The sequence below is a fragment of the Notamacropus eugenii genome, chromosome 3, assembly GCF_028372415.1.
Source record: "Notamacropus eugenii isolate mMacEug1 chromosome 3, mMacEug1.pri_v2, whole genome shotgun sequence".
In the NCBI taxonomy this organism is placed as follows: Eukaryota; Metazoa; Chordata; class Mammalia; order Diprotodontia; family Macropodidae; genus Notamacropus; species Notamacropus eugenii.
Window position 1 is genome coordinate 426,161,716 of NC_092874.1, and position 20,418 is coordinate 426,182,133.

The following is a 20,418-nucleotide window of genomic DNA, read 5'->3' on the forward strand; positions in this document are numbered from 1 at the left end:
TAGGAATTTTCCTGCTCTGTTTTCTGATCCCTTCGATCTTTGTCCAAAGTCTTTGCTTGTCTCAGCCCACACTGGCATCTTTGCCATTTCTATCTCTTGTTTCGAGTTCTCCACACCACAAATAGACTTTCAGATTCCTGAAGATGGCTAGTATGCCTCCCTGCAGGCCAATCTTCAGGCTATCTTCTGCCATCATTCCATGCACACCTCCCAAGCAGAGTCAGATTTATGTGTGTCAAGGAGATCGCAAAAGAGGAGTTTCCTTTTGCAGCGCTCTTCTTCACTGTTTTACGGGTTACAAAATCACCCAGGGGTTGTAGGTCATAGAGTAGAAAGGGTGAATTTTCTAGAATTTAGTAAGAATCACTCCCAAAGTCCCAAGTAATGAAACATTTATCCCTCCCCACCTTTTTTGGGGGGCAGGGGGCACCACTCATCTATGTTTTCCAGTCAGAAAATGTTCAGCTTTGCTCTGTTTTAGGTATCTGCTTACATGACCTAACTACACCCCACCTCCTCTTTCTCTTTCAGTGTTTACAACCTCCAAATACTTGAGAATGTAAGAGAACAATACTACAGGTCAGCAGAAGGAAAAGCTAAGCCACTGACTGGCGGGCAACCCTATCCCAGAATTGGTAACTGTGTTTGATAGAGAGGGGGCCTGCATGTAGTTGGTGGCTCTGAACTTTCCTTTGGTCCTGCTGCCACAGAGACAATCTGACACTTGGGAATCAAAGTCCAGGGCCAGACTTGCCCAGGGTGTAAGAAGAGCCAAAGCAAACATGGAAGTCTTTGAGTGGAGAATGGCTCACATTTGTCAAGAACGCAGGGGGAGGGTTCAGGTTGGACAAAACAGACTCTAAGGTCCCTTTCAACTAAGACTTTGATCTCTGAAGAAACACAGCACAGTGGGAAGAGGGGCAGATCAGGAATCAGAAGTCCTGGATTCCAGTCTCAGCTCTGGTACTAAACTTGAGATGGGACTTTACATAAATCATTATCACTCTCTGGACCTCAATTTCCTTACCTATAAAATGAGTGGGCTGGGTAAAGATATAGGGTTAGAAGGGACTTTCTCAAGTTTCCATAGGTACATAAGCCAGGCTAGATGTGGTACCCACAGTTTCTCAGTTCTTTTGAGCCTTAATGCTTGCCATGTCTATCCTCTCCAAAAAGGATATTCTTTAAAAACATCTAACTCCCCTTCTGAAAGATGGTTGATCTTCTGCATGGTATACCAAGGACACACAACCTTGTAGAAGTTGTACATCAAAGGTCGACCCTCTTTCCACCTGTCATGCTTGAGGAGGAGGACGATGTGTTGATCCCCAGCTATGAGGTCATCAACAAGGAGAGGATGAAATCATGCCTGCTGCATCCTCTTGCAGAGAGTAAGAAAAGGGTTATGGGAACAGAAACTGGGGCAAACAAACGAAAAGGAGATCTTGTAACATCTTCAGAACGTACATTGCTGTTACATACACAGTTATGGACTATTATAGACAAGCCACACCACCAAAAGCTGGCTTTGTTAGTACTGCGTAATAATAGCTTAAGTCTATAAAGAGGAAGCTCAGGCACCACCAGATTTTATAGTCACTTCACAATTCACAAAGACAGACTGAGTTATATTCTCTAAATTCAAAATGCTAAGTATGCTTTGTCATACTTTTTCTTTCAAATGGATCATTTTTTGGATTATAAGTGGTAACTCTCAGTTATCCAGAATATTCAGTTGATTAGAACACCCTGCCTCCTGCCTCTGCTGGAAAAATGACTGTTAGGAGTAAGAAAACCCAGTTCTGGTCCCAGCTCCACTACTTCTCACCACAGGACTTCAGCTGAATTTCTTTATCCTTAACGTGGAAATAATCATCCTGTCCTAGTCCATCTCACAGGCTTGTTGTGAGACTCACTAAGAGAACTGCTTTCCAAATGTTTTTATAACTATGAAGTGCTATCCGACAATAAAGCATTATAATGTCAATACCTACAGCACAAACAAATCATCTATTCATTCGCAGACAGGATTTGAAACAATAGAAAAAAAATTGAGTCATGACTATAAAAATGTGAATTTTAAAAATTTATTTAAAATGCAATGCCACTGAGTAAAGCACTTAAGTCTTCATAGGCCTTAATTTTCTCATCTAAGAAAAAATCAGTATCTGTAATCTTCCCACCTAAGTGATCTATAATAATAATAATGATAATATAATAATATTGTTAATAGCTTAATTTTGCCATAAGGCCTGTAAAGCGCTTAATGAACACTATGTCTGTTGACAGGGTTAGGGTCATTATGTTAACTCATTATTAACGATTTCACAGAACTCTGTGAACTCTGTGAAATGGGTGCCATTACTAATACTACTATAGAGAAGGAAAAACTGAGGCTCAGAAAAGGTAAGTGATTTCTTGGGGTCACATGGCTAACAAGAATCTAAAGTGAGATTGGAATCCAGGTCTTCCTAATTACAAGTCCTATCCACTCGATCCAATATACCAGAAGTATAAAACATATGGCTGAGTGTGATCTAACCAGACTGAAACGTAATTGGGAAATATTTAACAAACAAATAAAAATGCAACAGAATATAGATAATAGAGAATATAGATAATGTGGTTTTCTAAGTTGACATGTGGCCTGCAGGGATCCTCATGTACAGGTTAGTGGCACCTGTTTCTATCGGAGTTGGATACCACTAAGCTATACCACAGGGACTCTCATCCTATAGTTTCATTAAAATTACAATCTGGGGAGAAATCCACCTACTGGTTTATTAGTGAGCTAACATAATGAAGTTAATACAATCTCATTCACTAAGCTTTGGAAAAAACATCTTTGAATAATTTTCTTAAAAACCCAGTAATATTTATCTTTGTACTTAGGCAAGTGCTACTTGCAAACTTATAGATAGTAACGCTTTTATGCATGAGCCTTAACATAAATCCATGGTTGTGTTTATATGTGTATCTATAAATTCACTCTCACAAAGTCAGAGTTGGTCTTTGTAACTAGAAGGAACAGACACTGACAGGTTTGGCAATTATGTCACTAGTCACTAGTATCCGTCTGACCAAAAAGAAAGAAAACTGATTAAGATGTGAGTAGCAGCACCTTTCCACTGTGCACAGCGGACCCCAATCCTGTGGTCATTGTATTTTCTGGGGTGCTGCCCTTGGACTTGTTGTTGATCTAACACACCTGTCCTCACAAAGCCGCATCCTGGTTCTCTGCTTTGCTGCTACAGTTCTCCCACAAAGCTTAAAGTCATGCTGCAAAGTATCCCAAGGATTTCTTTTTTTTCTCTCCATTCCTTCTTAGTTTACTGTGATACAAGGGCTAATGCTTTCTGGCCCTAATGGAGCTCTGATTTTCTTGGTACTACCCTTCTGACTTTCATCTAGATTGAGGGAAACACTCAAGAGAAATTCAAAGATCTGTGTGCCAGAGAGTGCTGCTCACTCTAGCTTAACTCACTCTGTTGTCATATGTCCAAGTTCATAGCCTTAAAAAGGTTTCAAGTATTTTTAGAAACTCAAATGCTATTGACTTAAATAATGACAAACCTGTCACCTTGTTAAACTGTGCTGTGAATCCAAGGTCACAAGAAACCTAGATGGGCAGGAGCATTTCCTTCCAGTGTTAAAGCTAAGCCCCTTACTAGCAATGACTTCATGAGTCCCTGGGGGCCTGCTCTGCTATATACCACCCCAGGAAAACTGAATCATCTAGGGAATAAAGTCATCATCTGGTTTCTGTAGAAAGCAACGTACAATTTTTGCTTTTGACCACAGTTGAAGTAGTGATGGACTACCTTCCAGGGTCAATAAATCCTAATATTTGGGTAACAAAGGTTTAACCTGTGCTTAAAGATGGCTGTCTAGTTTAACCACAGTGCCAATGCAATGGAGGTTTCATGACCCACTGCAGTCAGTAAGACTTTGTTACTGCATTTTAATCTGCTGAAGAAGGGATCATAAAGGGAAATGATTCCTTTTTGGCAGCTCTTCTGTGCATGCTGCATTAGCCAATATCTACCAAGAGGAGAGAAGATTTATATGTGAAGTGTCCCCTCTGGGCTGGGGTTGGTTGGACTGTCCAGCAGTTGGATGGGAGGGACAAGAAGAATGGACACAACAAAGAGAAGCAACATGCATCTATAGCTTAAAACATAACAGGAGGAAAGAGGGGGATAATGGACATAGAAATTTTGTTGTTCAATGTTGTCTTCCCAGGGTGTGCTGGGCACCACAGAAGATATGCCCACATCATGCTTCCTGCCCTCTAGAAGATGACATTTTATGATGGCACAGGCATTCATAACCTAAAAACTAGACAGAATATATCAATAACACAAAATGCCTTGGTAGCCAAACATGATATTGCAAGTGATTTTATTATAGCTTGAACATAAGGTCACTAGGTGAAAAGCAATGACATGCAGACAGCAGCCACAGAATCATGACATTTTAAGGCTGGAAGAGACTTTAGCCTTTCCCTCCCTTCCTTCATTCCTTTCTTTCTTTCTTAAACATATTAATTTTAGTTTTCAATGTTCACTTTTATAAGATTTTGAGCTCTAAGTTTTTTACCTCTCCCTCCCCTCCCCTCTCCTTTCCCCAAAATGGCAAGCAATCTGACATAGGCTGTACAGGTACAATCATATTAAACATATTTCCACATTAGTCATGTTGTAAAAGAAGAATCAGAGCAAAAGGTAAAAACCACGAGAAAGAAAAAACAGAAAGAGAACAGAGCACACTTCACTCTGCATTCAAGGTTCTGTAGTTCCTTCTTCGGATGTGACCAGCATTTTCTACCATGAGTCTTTTGGAATTGTCTCAGATGATCACATTGAGCTAAGTCTAACAGAGTTGGTCATCGCACAGTGTGGCTGTCACTGTGAACAGTGTTCTGGTTCTGCTCACTCCACTCAGCATCAGTTCATGAAAGTCTGCAGGTTTTTCTGAAGTCCACTTGCTCACTATTTCCTATGGAACAACAATATTCCACTACATTCATATACATAACTTGTTCAGCCATTTCTCAATGGATGGGCATCCCCTCAATTTCCAATTCTTTGCCACCACAAAAAGAACTGCTATAAATATTTTTGTACACGTGGGTCTTTCCCCTATCTTTATGATCTCTTTGGGATACAGACCTAGAAGTGGTATTGTTGGGTCAAGGGGTATGTACAGTTTTACAGCCCTTTGGTCATAGTTCTAAATTGTTCTCCAGAATGGCTGGATCAATTCACAACTCCACCAACAATGCATTAGTGTGCCAATTTTCCCACATCTTCTCCAACATTTACCATTTTCCTGTTTTGTCATCTTAGCCAATCATAGGTGTGATGTAGGATGTCAGAATTGTTTTAATCTAATCAATAGTGATTTAGAGAATTTTTTCATAAGACTATAGATAGCTTTAATCTCTTCATCTGAAAACTGGTTGTTCATATCCTTTCACTATTTATCAGTTGGGGAATGACTTGTATTCTCACAAATTTGACTCAGTTCTCTCTATATTTTTTAAAAGATGCCTTTATCAGAGCCACTGGCTATAAAAATTGTTTCCCAGCTTTCTGATTCTCTTCTAATCTTGGTTGTACTGGCTTTGTTTGTGCAAAAATTTTTTAATTTAATGTAATCACAATTCTCTATTTTGTATTTCATAAAGTTCTCTATCTCTTGTTTGGTCATAAATTCTTCCCTTCTCCATAGATCTCACTGGTAAACTAGACTGATCTCCTAATTTGCTTATAGTTTCACCATTTATGTCTAAACTGTATACCCATTTTGATTTTATCTTGGTATACAGTGTAAGATGTTGGTCTATACCTAGTTTCTGCCATACTGTTTTTCAACTTTCCCAATAGTTTTTGTCAAATAGTGAGTTCTTATCCCAGAAGCTGGAGTCTTTGGATATATCAAGCAGTAGATTACTGCAGTCATTGACTACTGTATCTTGTGTACCTAGCTTATTCCACTGCTCCACTACTCTATTTCTTAGCCAATAACAAGTAATATTGATGACTGTTGCTTTATAGTACAGTTTTAGATCTAGTGCAGCTACCCCTTGGCCTTTCTATAAATATTCAATAAATGTTGATTACTAAAAAATTAATGACTTGTTCTTTGGCTTCTCTTAAGAGTGGTTCTTCGGAAACCTCTGCTTGCCTAGGGGGTCTGCCAGGCATCAGTCAGGATGTCACTAAGTCCACTTGGTTGTTTCTTTGCATTTCCCATGAAGGAGACCTCACATGGAGGTAGGTTTCAGAATGATCTGTTTTTGGTGGCCTTGCTTGTACAAATACTGTCATTCACCTTCCTCACATGACCAGATCAGAAGAAAGGTGCAATTTCTATTCTGGTGTCAATGCCAATCGATGAGCTGTTTTCTAGAACTATATTACTGACCATTCTGTCTCGTCATCAGATGTGAAATACAGTCTATAACTTAGGAAGCTATATAAAATTCCATATAAATTAAAGGCTCCGATTCTTTTGGTTATAAAGAAAGTTGGCATGACCCACTTGATGTAGGTTAGATGCAGCACTGTCTGTTTGAGAAGGCATGTGATTTCTGCCCTTGGAAATTCCTTTGTCTATGAGAGTAAGCAGCATGTGCTGCCTGAGGAGTCACTTAGTTAAAGTTTTAGTTACTTATTTTTGGGGAAAATCTACTCATGACCTTAGTGTTTCCTGACTGAAGACTATCACACAATCATGTTCTTCAGTTTTGCTGTTGGATCACCCAATAGCACCAATTCTGCAAAAAAGGGCCTAATGTTTTGGACATGTACATTGTAGTTCTAGAGCAGAAGTAACATCTTATGGTCATTCCTCATGACTTCTGGGTGATTCCAGTGATTTTTAAAAAAATACTTTTAAAAAGTCTAGGTTTGATGAACAAGCCATCCTCAAAAGGAAAATTTCCATATACAAAATAAAATAGAAAAAAATGATGTGAAGTTGCAAATTTCCATTATGTACAGCTTGCATTTTAAAATGTATGTGTGTATAGTATATATACACATATATAAATAAAAACTTTTTTTTACTATTCAATATTTAAAATTTGTCCCGTACAAGTGTTTTTTTTTCTTCAATATTTCAATGATCCTTCTTTCTTTCTTTTTGTTTCATTAGCTTTATTTTCTTCATCCTTGGCCCCATGTCACAATACAAAAAGAAAAACACAATCTTCGTCTCAAGTAAGTATTAGTTATCAAAAACAAATTCATGCATTTGCCATGTCCAACACGTCTGTCTCATTCTGGGTCAACAGCATGTTTCCTCATTAGTCTCCTACACCTGTGGTTGCTAATAAAGTTCTTAAATCGTTCAAAGCTGCTTGTCTTTACAATATTATTGGTAGTATACAAACTGTCCTCCTGACTCTGATCACATCACTTCGTATCAACTCACAGAGGTCTGCCCAAACTTCTCTGACATTGTACCTTTGGTCATTTCTTATGGAGTTATAATATTCCATTACATTTATATACCATGATTTGTTCAACTATTCTCCAAATGATGGGCATTCTTTTTATTTTATGGTAGTACCAATGCACAAAAGAAATTGTTGTGCTTTAAATATATATGCATATATGTACGTATGTGTGTGTGTGAGTGTGTCTGTCTTTTCCCTCTTTCTTAGATCTCTGTGGGGTATATGCCTAGTAGTGGTGTCACTTGTCACAGAATATGCATAATTTGGTATATTTTTTGGTATTATTTTAAATTGTTTTCCAGAATGGATGGTCAACTCACAGCTCCACCAACAGTGTACCAGTCTGCCTGTCTTCCTGAAGACCCTCTATTAATCGTCATTTTCCTTTTTTGTCATCTTTGTCAATCTAATAGGTGAGAGTCTTCGAGTTGTTTTAATTTGTATCTCATTAATTATTAGTGATTTGAAACATTTTTTCATATGACTATTGATTGCTTAGATTTCTTCCTTTGCAAATTGTCTGACCATATTGGTTTTTTCCCTAGTTATTTATGGGGCTGTCATTCTTAAATATCTCAGTCACTTTTTCATATACTGAGGAAATCAGATCTTTTTTAAAATTTTTTTAATTTTAATTTATTTATTTAACTTTTAACATTTATTTTCACAAAATTGTGGGTTCCAAATTTTCTCCCCATTTGCCCCCTCCCCCCACCACAGAACACCGAGCATTCTAATTGCCCCTATCACCAATCTGCCCTCTCTTCTATCATCCCTCTCTGCCCTTGTCCCCATCTTCTCTTTTGTCCTGTAGGGCCAAATAACTTTCTATACCCCATTACCTGTATTTCTTATTTCCTAGTGGCAAGAACAGTACTCGACAGTTGTTCCTAAAACTTTGAGTTCCAACTTCTCTTCATCCCTCCCTCCCCACCCCTTCCCTTTGGAAGGCAAGCAATTCAATATAGGCCATATCTGTGTAGTTTTGCAAATGACTTCCACAATAGTCGTGTTGTATAAGACTATCTATATTTCCCTCCATCCTATCCTGCCCCCCATTGCTTCTATTTTCTCTTTTGATCCTGTCCCTCCCCAAGTGCTGACCTCAAATTGCTCCCTCCTCCCAATGGCCTCCCTTCCATCATCCCCCCCAACCTGCTTATCCCATTCTCCCCCACTTTCCTGTATTGTAAGATAGGTTTTCATACCAAAATGAGTGTGCATTTTATTCCTTCCTTTAGTGGAATGTGATGAGAGTAAACTTCATGTTTTTCTCTCACCTCTCCTCTTTTTCCCTCCACTAAAAAGTCTTTTGCTTGCCTCTTTTATGAGAGATAATTTAGCCCATTCCGTTTCTCCCTTTCTCCTCCCAATATATTTCTCTCTCACTGCTTAATTTCATTTTTTTAAAGATATGATCCCATCCTCTTCAATTCACTCTGTGCACTCTGTCTCTGTGTGTGTGTGTGTGTGTGTGTGTGTGTGTGTGTGTAATCCCACCCACTACCCAGATACTGAAAAGTTTCAAGAGTTACAAATATTGTCCTTCCATGTAGGAATGTAAACAGTTCAACTTAAGTAAGTCTCTTATGACTTCTCTTTGCTGTTTACCTTTTCTGTTGGGATTGGAAGCTCAATTCCGTGTGGACAGTCTCGGGCGGGTAAAGGTGGGAGCTTCTAAATCTTAGAGCTCTCACGAGACCCACCCCAGGAAACGGCAGGGGATCGAGGTGAACCGAGCTATCTCGAGTAATTCCGCCTCTTCCCGTGAGAAACGTGATGGGAGAGAGATCTCCCCGCCCTCGAGATTGTCCCGGATCTGGGCACACCTAGTTACCTAACAGCACGGTATTCAGATGCAAACTATGCGGCTGAAGGTTAAGTAGGATTGAGGAAGCCTGAAAGCTCTCTTAGCACGTGAGGAGCCAAGAGGACAGTAGGCTCCGCTTCTCTTCTTTCCTCTCTCCCCTCCCCCTCTCTCCCTGCTTGTACTTCTACTTCCAATCCCTTAAGATCTTAGCCTCCTTAGGAAATCTCCCCCTCTTCCTCCTAAGGAAGACCCCCCTGCACTTGTAACCGAGACCCTGAAATAAAGCTCAACCCTTGTTCGACTCTGGAACGTCCTTTCTCTCATATGAGCATCCGGTTTTGGCCAACCGAAGACCTCGGAGGTGAGGTAAGAAGACTCGGGTAGCCCACACAGGCCTCTAGGCCTGGCACTTTTCATGCTTCTCTTGATTCTTGTGTTTGAAAGTCAAATTTTCTTTTCAGCTCTGGTCTTTTCATCAAGAATGCTTGAAAGCCCTCTATTTCATTGAAAGATCAATTTTTCCCCTGAAGTATTATACTCAGTTTTGCTGGGTAGGTGATTCTTGGTTTAGTCCTAGTTCCTTTGACTTCTGGAATATCATATTCCATGCCCTTCTATCCCTTAATGTAGAAGCTGCTAGATCTTGTGTTATCCTGATTGTATTTCCACAATACTTGAATTGTTTCTTTCTAGCTGCTTGCAATATTTTCTCCTTGACCAGGGAACTCTGGAATTTGGCCATAATGTTTCTAGGAGTTTCTCTTTTTGGATCTCTTTCAGGTGGTGATCGGTGGATTCCTTGAATACTTATTTTGTCCTCTGGTTCTAGAATCTCAGGGCAGTTTTCCTTGATAATTTCATGAAAGATGATGTCTAGGCTCTTTTTTTGATCATGGCTTTCAGGTAGGCCCATAATTTTTAAATTGTCTCTCCTGGATTTATTTTCCAGGTCAGTTGTTTTTCCAATGAGATATTTTACATTATCTTCCATTTTTTCATTCTTTTGGTTTTGTTTTGTGATTTCTTGGTTTCTCATAAAATCATTAGCCTCCATCTGCTCCATTCTAATTTTGAAAGAACTATTTTCTTCAGTGAGCTTTTGAACCTCCTTTTCAAAGCATTCTTCTCCTCATTGGCCTTTTGAACCTCTTTTGCCAACTGAGTTAGCCTATTTTTCAAGGTGTTATTTTCTTCAGCATGTTTTGGGGTCTCCTTTAGCAAGGTGTTGACCTGCTTTTCATGCTTTACTTGCATGTCTCTCATTTCTCTTCCCAGTTTTTCCTCCACCTCTCTAACTTGATTTTCAAAATCCTTTTTGAGCTCTTCCATGACCTGAGCCCATTGGGTAGGCTGGGATACAGAAGCCTTGATTTCTATGTCTTTCCCTGATGGTAAGCATTGTTCTTCCTCATCAGAAAGGAAGGGAGGAAATACCTGTTCACCAAGAAAGTAACCTTCTATAGTCTTATTTTTTTTCCCTTTTCTGGGCATTTTCCCAGCCAGTGACTTGACTTCTGAGCTTCCTCTTCACACCCACTTTGCCTCCTGATCCTCCCAGCCAGTGCTTGGAGTCTGAGATTCAAATGCTGCTTCCCAGCCTCAGGGCTTTGGGCACGGGTGGGGCTGCTATTCAGTGTGAGATTAAGTTCAGGTGCTCAGGTGGGGGCAGGGCTGCCACTCAGGGCTTAGTTCCCTCAGAGGGTTTATGCAGAGACCTTCAACAATGGATCCGAGTTCCTGCCTGCTCTGGGAGCCCCTGTCCGCTGCTGCCTCCCGAGGGGGCCCAAGTCATGCAGACACCCCGCTCCCCTCCCAGCAAGCCAAAAAGACTCTCTCACTCACCCCCGGCACCCGTGGGTGGAGGGACCCACGCGGCCGTTGGAGATTCTGTCCCTGAAGCCTGCTCAGCTCTGCTCCTCTCAGCGCCATGCAGCCAAGGCAGCGCTGGGCTCTGCTCCGGGTCGGGGCACGATGGACCTTTTGCATTAGGTTTTCAGGGCTCTCTGGAACAGAAATCTCCTCCCTCCATTGTTCTGTGGCTTTTGCTGCTCCAGAATTCTTTAGGAGTTCTTTTTTACAGATATTTTATGGGCTGTGGGTTCAGAGCTAGCATATGTGAATCTTTCTACTCTGTCTCCTCCCCCCGAAATCGGATCTTTACTAGAGAAATTTGGTGCAAATGTTTTTTCCTAGTTAGTTATCTACCTTCTCATTTTAACTGCATTTTGTTTGTACAAAATCTTTTCAACTTTAGACATTTAAAATCATCCATTTTATCTTCTATGATCTGCTCTCTCCCTTGAACTCTTCTTCTATGTAAAATGCATTTTCTTCTTTGCTTCTCTGATTTGTGATGTGACCTTTTATAGCTAGGTCATTTATTATTTTAGAACTTTTCATTGTATATGGTGTAAGATTTGGGTCTATCAGACTGCTTTCCAGTTTTCCCAGGAGGTTTTGTTTGCTCTTATCCTAGTAAGATCTTTGTGTTTACTGAAAAATATATTCCTGCATTTATCTGATGATTTCTTGAGTGAGAAGAGATTCCCCAGAAGATCTAGAACCCCCATGGAGGGTACTTACTGTGTCCTGGCTTATGGCTACACAAATTAAGAGAAAAGAACTGACCACATTGGAACTGCCAACCTGTTTCACATTCTGATTTTTAATTCAATTCAACAAATGTGCCTTCAGCATAACATGAGGAAAACTTGGGTACGAGAGTACTAACAACTGGGGCAGGGAGGGTAGGGGGCTTGGAGAAAAAGGGATAGGGGAATATTTCAAGGAGAAGATGGCACCTGAGCAGAGACTTGAAGGAAGACACGATTTCTGAGACATAGAAACTACAGGCATTTCAGAGGAGGGCTTGTGTGACTACATGGAGACAGCAAAATAATGAATTTGGAGAAACTAAGCATGTAGTTTGGTGGAAATCTGAAACATCATATAAGTGTAGGTGGGAGTCAGCTTTTGCAGGGCTTTAAATGCAAGGCCAAGGAATTTATATTTTACCTTGTAGGCAATGAAGAGCCACAGGTTTTTAAATAGAAAAGTGACATCAGTTAGAAGTCTTAGGAAGATCATTTTGGCAGCTGTGTACATATGAGATTGAAGTGGAAGTGGAAGCAAAAAGAAAAATGAGAAGATTCTCGCAAGAGGCCTAGAGGCAATAGAGCAGTAGCTGTGTGGATGGAAAGAAGAGAATGAATGCAAGAGATATGGAAGCGGAATCAACAAGACTTGGCAATGTTGATGGAAGATGAATGATGTGGGATTTAAGTCAATCAAAAATCAAAACCAAAATCAAATCATTTATTAGGTACCTGCTATATTTAAGGCATTGTGCCAATTACTAGGAAAACAGAGATGAAAAAACAACATAATTCCTCTCCTTAAAGAGCTTATAGACCACTAGAATGGAATGTGATATAAACACAAATAAGTACAACATAAAGTAGGTTGAGATTTGGGGAAAGAAGAAATGTAGACAAAGTGCTAGAGAAAAACTAGAAGAGAGATCACTTTTGGGTGGAAGAATATGAGAAGACTTTCTGGAAAAAATGGTACCTAACCTGGGTCTTCCAGTAGGAGGACTGTTTTGGCAATTGTATAATAGATAGAATGGCAAAGGGAGAAATTAGAAAAAGGTAGACTAATCAGGAAGTCTTTACAACAGTCTAGATTAGAAGTGGTGAGGACCTAAACTAAGATGATGACAATGTGAAAGGGAGTGAAGGGATGTATGTGAAAGACACTGTAGAAGCAGAATTAACATGGCTACAGTACTGACTAGATTCCATCAGTTCTAATGTGTATATTGAGAAGAAGTTAGTTCTGCATTTCGACTGAGTTAGAGTCAGGACTGTGGAGACCAGAAAGTCCTCAAACCAAATGGCATCTCTGTTTAAATCCTAACAGTAGAAGGGAAGGGCAGCTTAGATTGATAACTCATAGAATTCATAATCATAATATTTCTGGCCTAGAATGAGAGTTAGAGACCATCTACTCAACCCTCTCATTCCACAGATGAAGAAACTAAGGCCTGATGAGGCCAGGTAACCATCACATGGTCATGGAGCCAGTTACTGGCACATGGAGGACTAAAGGTTAGTATTATTCTTCTGCTACACAGTTCTGCCTCCCCAATATAAGAATAAAGCCATGGGGCTTGAAGCTGTTACCATCAGGAAGAAGGACAAGAAAGCAGACTCCAATGACACTCACTCACAGTCTCTCCCTGATCTCTACTGTTGACAAGATCTGGTTTGAGTTCCTCTGCATGAGCTATCCTGCAGCAACAGGGAGCCAAGGATTTCCCAAACCATAGCATCACTTTCAATCACACTGTGGCACTAAGTAGTGTGTACCTGGGTACTGGACATGGGAATAAAGAGAACGAGTGTGTCCACTCACTGGGCACAGATGTTGAACACACCCAAAAAAGAGACGGGAAAAGGAAAGAGTTCATATATTCCTAAAGTCCAAGAGAAGATCTCAGGGACTCTATCCATTTAATTATTCCAACCATACTATGATTTCATTTCTCTCTCCTTTTCTAGATCAATCTTTCATTTATCATGGTTGCTTAGGTAAAATTGCAGAATCTTTTGCAAATTTTCATTTCTGGGTAGTTTAGATATGTAAAGTACTAAAAACAATGTTACATATAGAAGAATCCTTGGAGATTATCTAGCCCAGCCCTCTTACTTTGTAGATAAGATAACTGAGGCTCATAAAGGACTTGCACAAGGCCATACAACCAACTACTGAAAGTATATGGATTGTACAGATCAAGTCTCCTAAAGCTTTATTGTAGAATGTTGCCTAGATAGTCCAAAGTATTTCATACTAGGATCCACCCTCCTGTGAGTCAGAGGGTTGTCTGAAGTAGGCAATACACACGCATGCACACACACAATTGAACTCCTATTCTTCTTCTTCTTTATTAACTTAGTGCAATCTCATTACTTAGTTGCTTTAACTTCCTGGGATCCTCAGTTCTTTAAGGGTTACCTGGTCCTAAAAGTTCAAAGGAATTAGCGAAGGGTCCTATGCCTAAAGATAGCTAGCTTCCAAGAGTTACAGCAGTCAGAGCAACCAGAAGGACACTTCCAATCAACCCAGTTCAATAACTGATAACTGAAGGAAGTTATCAGAACCACCTGACAATCTACAAATTATGCTTTTAAATAGTGAAAAAGATATACTGCATAATGTTTCTCCTACCTTTGGCTTTGTGACTCTGCTCTAATTGAAAAGCTTGTCATCATAACTCATTTTAAATGAGGATGGCATGGTAGTACCCACGCACAAAATAAAGTGACGTGTCATATTAGATTTGGCTTATTTGAAATTTCTGAGAAATGAGGAGAGAAACGAGAACTTTTTTTAAAAACAAAAATATATTAAAAGTGAACAGGGCATCCAAGTAAGAACAAACAGAAATATATGATTCTTTGTCTTATCTTGATCTCAAATTGCAGCACGAAATTTAAAATCATTATGCTACACCCTAGAGTTAACTCAGTTTCAGAACACTTCAACAACTGGATCCATCAATCAGATGCAGAGTAAAACGATGATGAGTTGAGGCTGACCAAAAAGAGGAAATTACTTTAAAATAGTATCTCCCTCTAATTCTGTAATGAGTGACATATAACTATCAGGAATCATGATGGATTATTTTTATTCACCTTGAAAGGCTGTTGCATGGCTCAATATGGAGACAAATGTATAAAATACTTTATAAATATAGATTGCTGTGGAAAAACATAAAGTAGTTCCATAAACTCAAGGGAGGTAGAGACTGTCAAGATTATTCTCATTTCATGAATGAAGCTAAGAGCTTTAGGGGGAAAGGCAAGGATAGTGGTTTAAGGTTTACAAATTATTTTCCTTACAACTACTCAAGGGCTATAGTTTAAGCATTATTACTCCCATTTTACAGATGAAGACACTGAGTTTCCAAGAAGTGGAATGCCTTGCCATGCTCATCCAGCCAGGGAATGATGGAGTGGTGATGGATGCAAATCTTGGTTTCCTGGCTTCTCATTCAAGTGCTCTTTCCACTTTCTGCACCACACAGATCTTGAGTCTGAAAGGAGTGCATCCCCCCCTATATCATGCCGCCTCTCAGGCATGGTAGCATCTGGAGAGATAGAGTTTGGGGAAAGGACAGGAAGGTGAACCCTCCTCCACCCAAATTTCAGAACCCCACAGATTCTGAAATCGGACTGTAAAGGAACTATCTACTTTGTCTCTATAAGACCAGTCCTGTTGCTCCTCTCTAGGAAAAGTGTTCAGGCATTCCTTAAGAAGCCAACCACTTAGGGCCAGATTCCACTCTTTCTCTCAGTCTAGTAGCCTTTCTGACTGTCTAACAAACATAAGCTACCATGAGTGACAGACCCACCAAGGGACCTACCCACTCCAAATATCTCATTTCCCTGCCCACTTGGCTTTTAAATAACACAAAACCAAATCTGAGGCTGTTAGGCTGAAGCAGCTTTTAACTTGTAGATGGTCATTTTTTTCTTCTTCTAGTATCAGATGTCTTTAGTTTGTTGAAGATTCTTTAACAATTAAGGCACTTTAAAAATGTTAAAAGTAATTCTTTATAGAAAGGATCTATAGGAAAAGGCAGGCCAAAGATGTGGGGGGCAGAGAAGAAGGAGGGATAGAAGATGGTGGGTGGGACAGAGGAATCTAACCAGTTATATTTAATTAAAAAAAAAAAACCACAAACAGGATGCAGACACATTAAAAAAGCAACACTGACCTAACAATGGAATGTGAACTGTAGTTGACTCAAATGGCGTCATTACCATTTTCCTCCCCTCCCTTTTCAGCCCAGCCATCCTTAAACAGACAGATCTGTTTAACTAGTGTTTCTAAATCACCCTTCAACTTTCTAAATGCAATGTTCCGACCAGAGGAGATGGTTCTACTTTGTCTACTGCTGTAGTCTGTTCTATGGTGAAGCGCCAAGTTTGCCATAGGTCAGAGAAGGAAGAAAACAAGTTAGAGTCTTGATTTGGACCCATCCTGAACAGAGCCCAGAAAGCTGCCCAGGAGTCTCCATTTTCCATTTGGGAATGCCCATCTGTTTATACAAGTGGGGAGGGGTGAGAAGCATATTTCCTAGATGATCACAAAACTTCCCCTTGGATAAAGACATGCACAAGGGCTGTCCTCTGGCAGGAAACCTGGATTTTCCCCATTTAGTGTGTGACTATGCCTGCAAATACCATTTTCCTGTTACAGGATCTGCTGTGACTACGGGTTGATTTGCTTCTTTTCCCCAATGACTTTTTAATTACTGACGACTTCTCTCCAAATTTCTCCATCCCTCTACCTCAGGATCAACAAGACCAAATTCTGCTTTTGGGCACCATGAACCATTTAGACTATCAATCTATCAACATCGAGGACCTTCAATAATTGCTTCTGAATTTCCTTAAGATGTTCAGTCTTGTTCCATAATCACAGTAATAGTAATAGCTCTCATTTACATCTTGCTCTAAGGTCTGAAAAATGTTTCAGATGCATTATCTACTCTGACATCTATAATTCTCGGACGATACAGGGGATACCAGGCTCCATTTTACAGATAAGAAAGCTAACACTGAGCAGTCTGCTCAGGATCATGCAGCTGGTTAAGTGTATGAGGCAGCATTTGAACTCGGATCTTTCATGCTCTAAGTCTAGTATTTTATGCATTTATTTGGGTCCCAAATCAGCATTTCTGAAATTGCCACCTCTCAGACCAGGGGATACATGAAGTACCTTCTAACACGTCTCATCATGAGACTCACAGTCTGTACAAAAAGATCTCCAGCAGCAGGATCCCACAGATCTTTGTCTGCACACTCTCTTGAAAACAACAGCACTCACCGGGAATCCGGATCTTGAACTTTCCACTTTGGCCAAAACCACTTTCAATGACTCCGATTTCCCCTGATGACAGGCGGACTTTTAGCCCCACGAAGATCTGGATGTTGGTCTCCTTCTTAAACAAAGACCGACCAATCACACCGTAATCGTCAATCACCTATGAAAAAAGACAAGGGCCACAATACTGAAGGTTAGGACTGAAAGGCCACCTTGGGGCTCGTCTAGAACCATCCCCCATTAGCAGCAGGACTAGCCCTAGACCCCGAGTCTCCAAATGCCCTATCTAGAATTTTTCCACTGGTATTACATACTTGAAAAGACATGATTGCAGCAGCAGGTCCTCCCTCATTAGGACTCACTGAAACCTCTCGTACACTTTTGGAGGCAGACAAATGTTTATAGATAACAGTCTTCATCATCTGATGATGAGCCTCTGAAGGGAGTTAGACTGGTGATAGCTTGTCACCAGTCATACTGGAAGCCTCTATGGCCCGGCAGGGCCTTGCAGTGTCTATGCATACCTAGCAGAGTCTTCTGTGGTCAACTCTGTGCTAGGATGAGAAACAGGACTGAATGGAAGTTAGTAACACAAAGAGGCCTCATTGCATGAGAAAGCTGGCCTTGAAGCTGGGAAGACCTGAGTTCAAGTCCTACCCTTGATAAATACTAGCTATATGATCTTAAGCAAGTCATTTATTCAATACTTTGGCAGTTCTCTAAGACTAGAAATTGCAGGGAAGGTGCTAACCTTCACTGTAGAGGAGATTTCCTCACAAGGGAGTGCCCTATACCAATAAAATCACAAGTCCAGACTCGTACCCCTACAAACCAAAATATGAAGCCCTGGTTGAAGATTTGGGGATCTCTCTAGACAATAAAGTTTGCTGAATGAATAAACTGCTGTTTTGGTTGTTGCTTTTTTTTTAAGTTAAAAGATGAATGGTTGAACAAGTTGTGGTATATGATTGTGCCATAAGATACTGTGCTGTAAGAAATGATGACTTAGAAAAACATGGAAAACTTGCACAAATAATGAAGAGAAAAATAAGCTGAACCAAGAGAATGTTGGTAAGAGCAATAAAACTGTTGCTAAGAACAACTTGAAATGAATAAGTCATTATGACTACTATAAACATCCAAACCAACTACAAAGGACATATGAAGGAAGAAGTGGTATGTAACCAGAGAAAACTGATAAAAGTAAGTGGAGAATAACTTTCCATTCATATACATATTTGTGTCTAACAGTAGCCATCTCTAGGAAGGGGGTAGGGGTGGAGAGGGATGAAAAAACTGGGAAAAAAATCTACATGATGACTTTAAAAGGAATAGCAAGTTGTAGGTAATAGATTTGTAGTCTCACATGCAATCATTTTTAAAAATTATATTATGTAATGGAAATGCTTGTTTTATCCCACAAATTAAAAGTAAAAAAAAAGGGAGATGGACATGAGAGCTCTTCAAAAGAAAAAAATAATTAAACACACACATACATGGTACATAGTAAGTGTTTAATAAATGGTTGCTAACATACATAAAGGAACAGAGTTCATAATTATATGTATGTATGTATATGTATGCATGTCTGTCTACATACAAGATTACAACGTGCATTGTACATTTCTGATCATGACTTTTACTGTTTACTTACTGTGAACCAGCACTTTGTGGGGTGGGTATTTTTTTCCTTTTTAAAAATAGCCCTCATAATTTACAGGTAGACAATACTACATTGTGGCAGCTATCCCACACCTATTGTCTGAAGGACTAAATGGGAACATTTTCAGACTCATGGGTCCCACTAAAAACCAAACCCAACACACCTGGAATGAACCTCCTACAGAGATCCATAAGAAGGCCAAACTTCTTTCATTATTATTTGGAATCTACAAAGGTCAAAAATCAGGAGCTTGTTTTCACCCTGTCTATTTCTCAGTAATTTAAATGAATCACTATCTCCTCCTCCCACTCTCCATTAGCACCAGAAAAGCCTACAAAAAATGCTGAGAGAAGCATCTTCTCTCATCCCAATTTCCCCAAAGGAAAGCAAAGAGCTTGTGAGTGCAATAGGCAAATGTACAGCCTCCTCTGGCTACAGGCGGGATTGGGAGATGGGTAAACCTCCCTCTACTCTGCTATGTTGGGGGGGCGGGAGGGGTGCACCACTGTGTTAACCCAATTAGTATAAATCACATCCTGATGTAAATGTGAGAAGAGACCTTGCTATTTAAAGAAATCCTCTCATGAATCCTTTCATAAAGAATTATTTTGTTAATAGACAATCACTTGCCAATTAATTTATTTTCTAGGTTTATATGTATGTGGTTTTAAAAAATCAGAGCAGAGGAAAATGAAGCACAGACACTATGCCAATTTGTTACAAAGGGTTTTTCTTTTTCTTTTTCCCAATAGTAACAGAAGTGAGGAGAGAAAACAAATTTTAATTTTAAAAATACTCCATCCCCCAAATTTCAAACTATCCATTTTCCAAAACTCAGTTTATGAAGTCACAGGATTTTGACCTGGAAAGGGTTTTCAAGATGGTCCCTCATTTTACACTGGGGAAAAATGAAGTCAAGAGAGAGAAAGGGCCTGGGCCAAAGTCCCATGGCAGACCGCTCCACTTCCATGCCAGGAAGGGCACCCAGGAACCATGGTCTCCAAACCCTGCACTACAAGGGCTCCCCACTGGTTTCTGTTCCTTTCAGCAACAGCAAAAACACAGCAAAGTGCTCTGAACCCCCAGGTTAACTTAACATCCTACTCACACTTTTAGATTTATTCTTTGGTTGGCCTTGTTCTTGAAGAGGACCAAAATGACATCACCACAACAAAGGGATGTTTCAGTGTGTCCGACTGTGGCTGATCAGACTAATATGAGCTCAGAATATTCTAGCACAGGTTGGGCACAGATAGTCTGTGTGATTATGTGGGGTGGATATTCCAAATTTGCGCAGATTTATTCACTAAGTGCTCACAAGAACCACAATGACAATTTCGGACCCATCAGCTCACGGTAGTTTCGGATTGCTGTAGAAACAAACATATACATGTATGAATATACATACATATACAAACGCACACACAAACATCTGTGTCTGTGTAGCATAGGCAGTTACTCACTCCTTCAGGTGCCACTAAAGAAGTTTTAGCTAGAACCCCTGGACCATCATGGTGAGTCCTCAAGAGTTCACAGCAGCCGCTGCCTATCACAGTCTTGCACCTAAGTAGGTACTTTAAAATGTTT

General features: G+C 40.0%; 1 protein-coding gene across 5 annotated transcripts in view; it reads right to left on the reverse strand.

The window, feature by feature from the left end:
• EEFSEC (eukaryotic elongation factor, selenocysteine-tRNA specific) overlaps window positions 1–20,418 on the reverse strand; it is a 344,545-nt gene that overhangs the window by 89,679 nt on the left and 234,448 nt on the right. For all 5 annotated transcript variants that reach the window (XM_072598318.1, XM_072598315.1, XM_072598314.1 and 2 more), the window contains exon 6: window positions 17,172–17,328. In XM_072598318.1, the coding sequence (XP_072454419.1) occupies window positions 17,172–17,328 (157 nt within the window). The remainder of the gene's footprint in view (window positions 1–17,171; window positions 17,329–20,418) is intronic.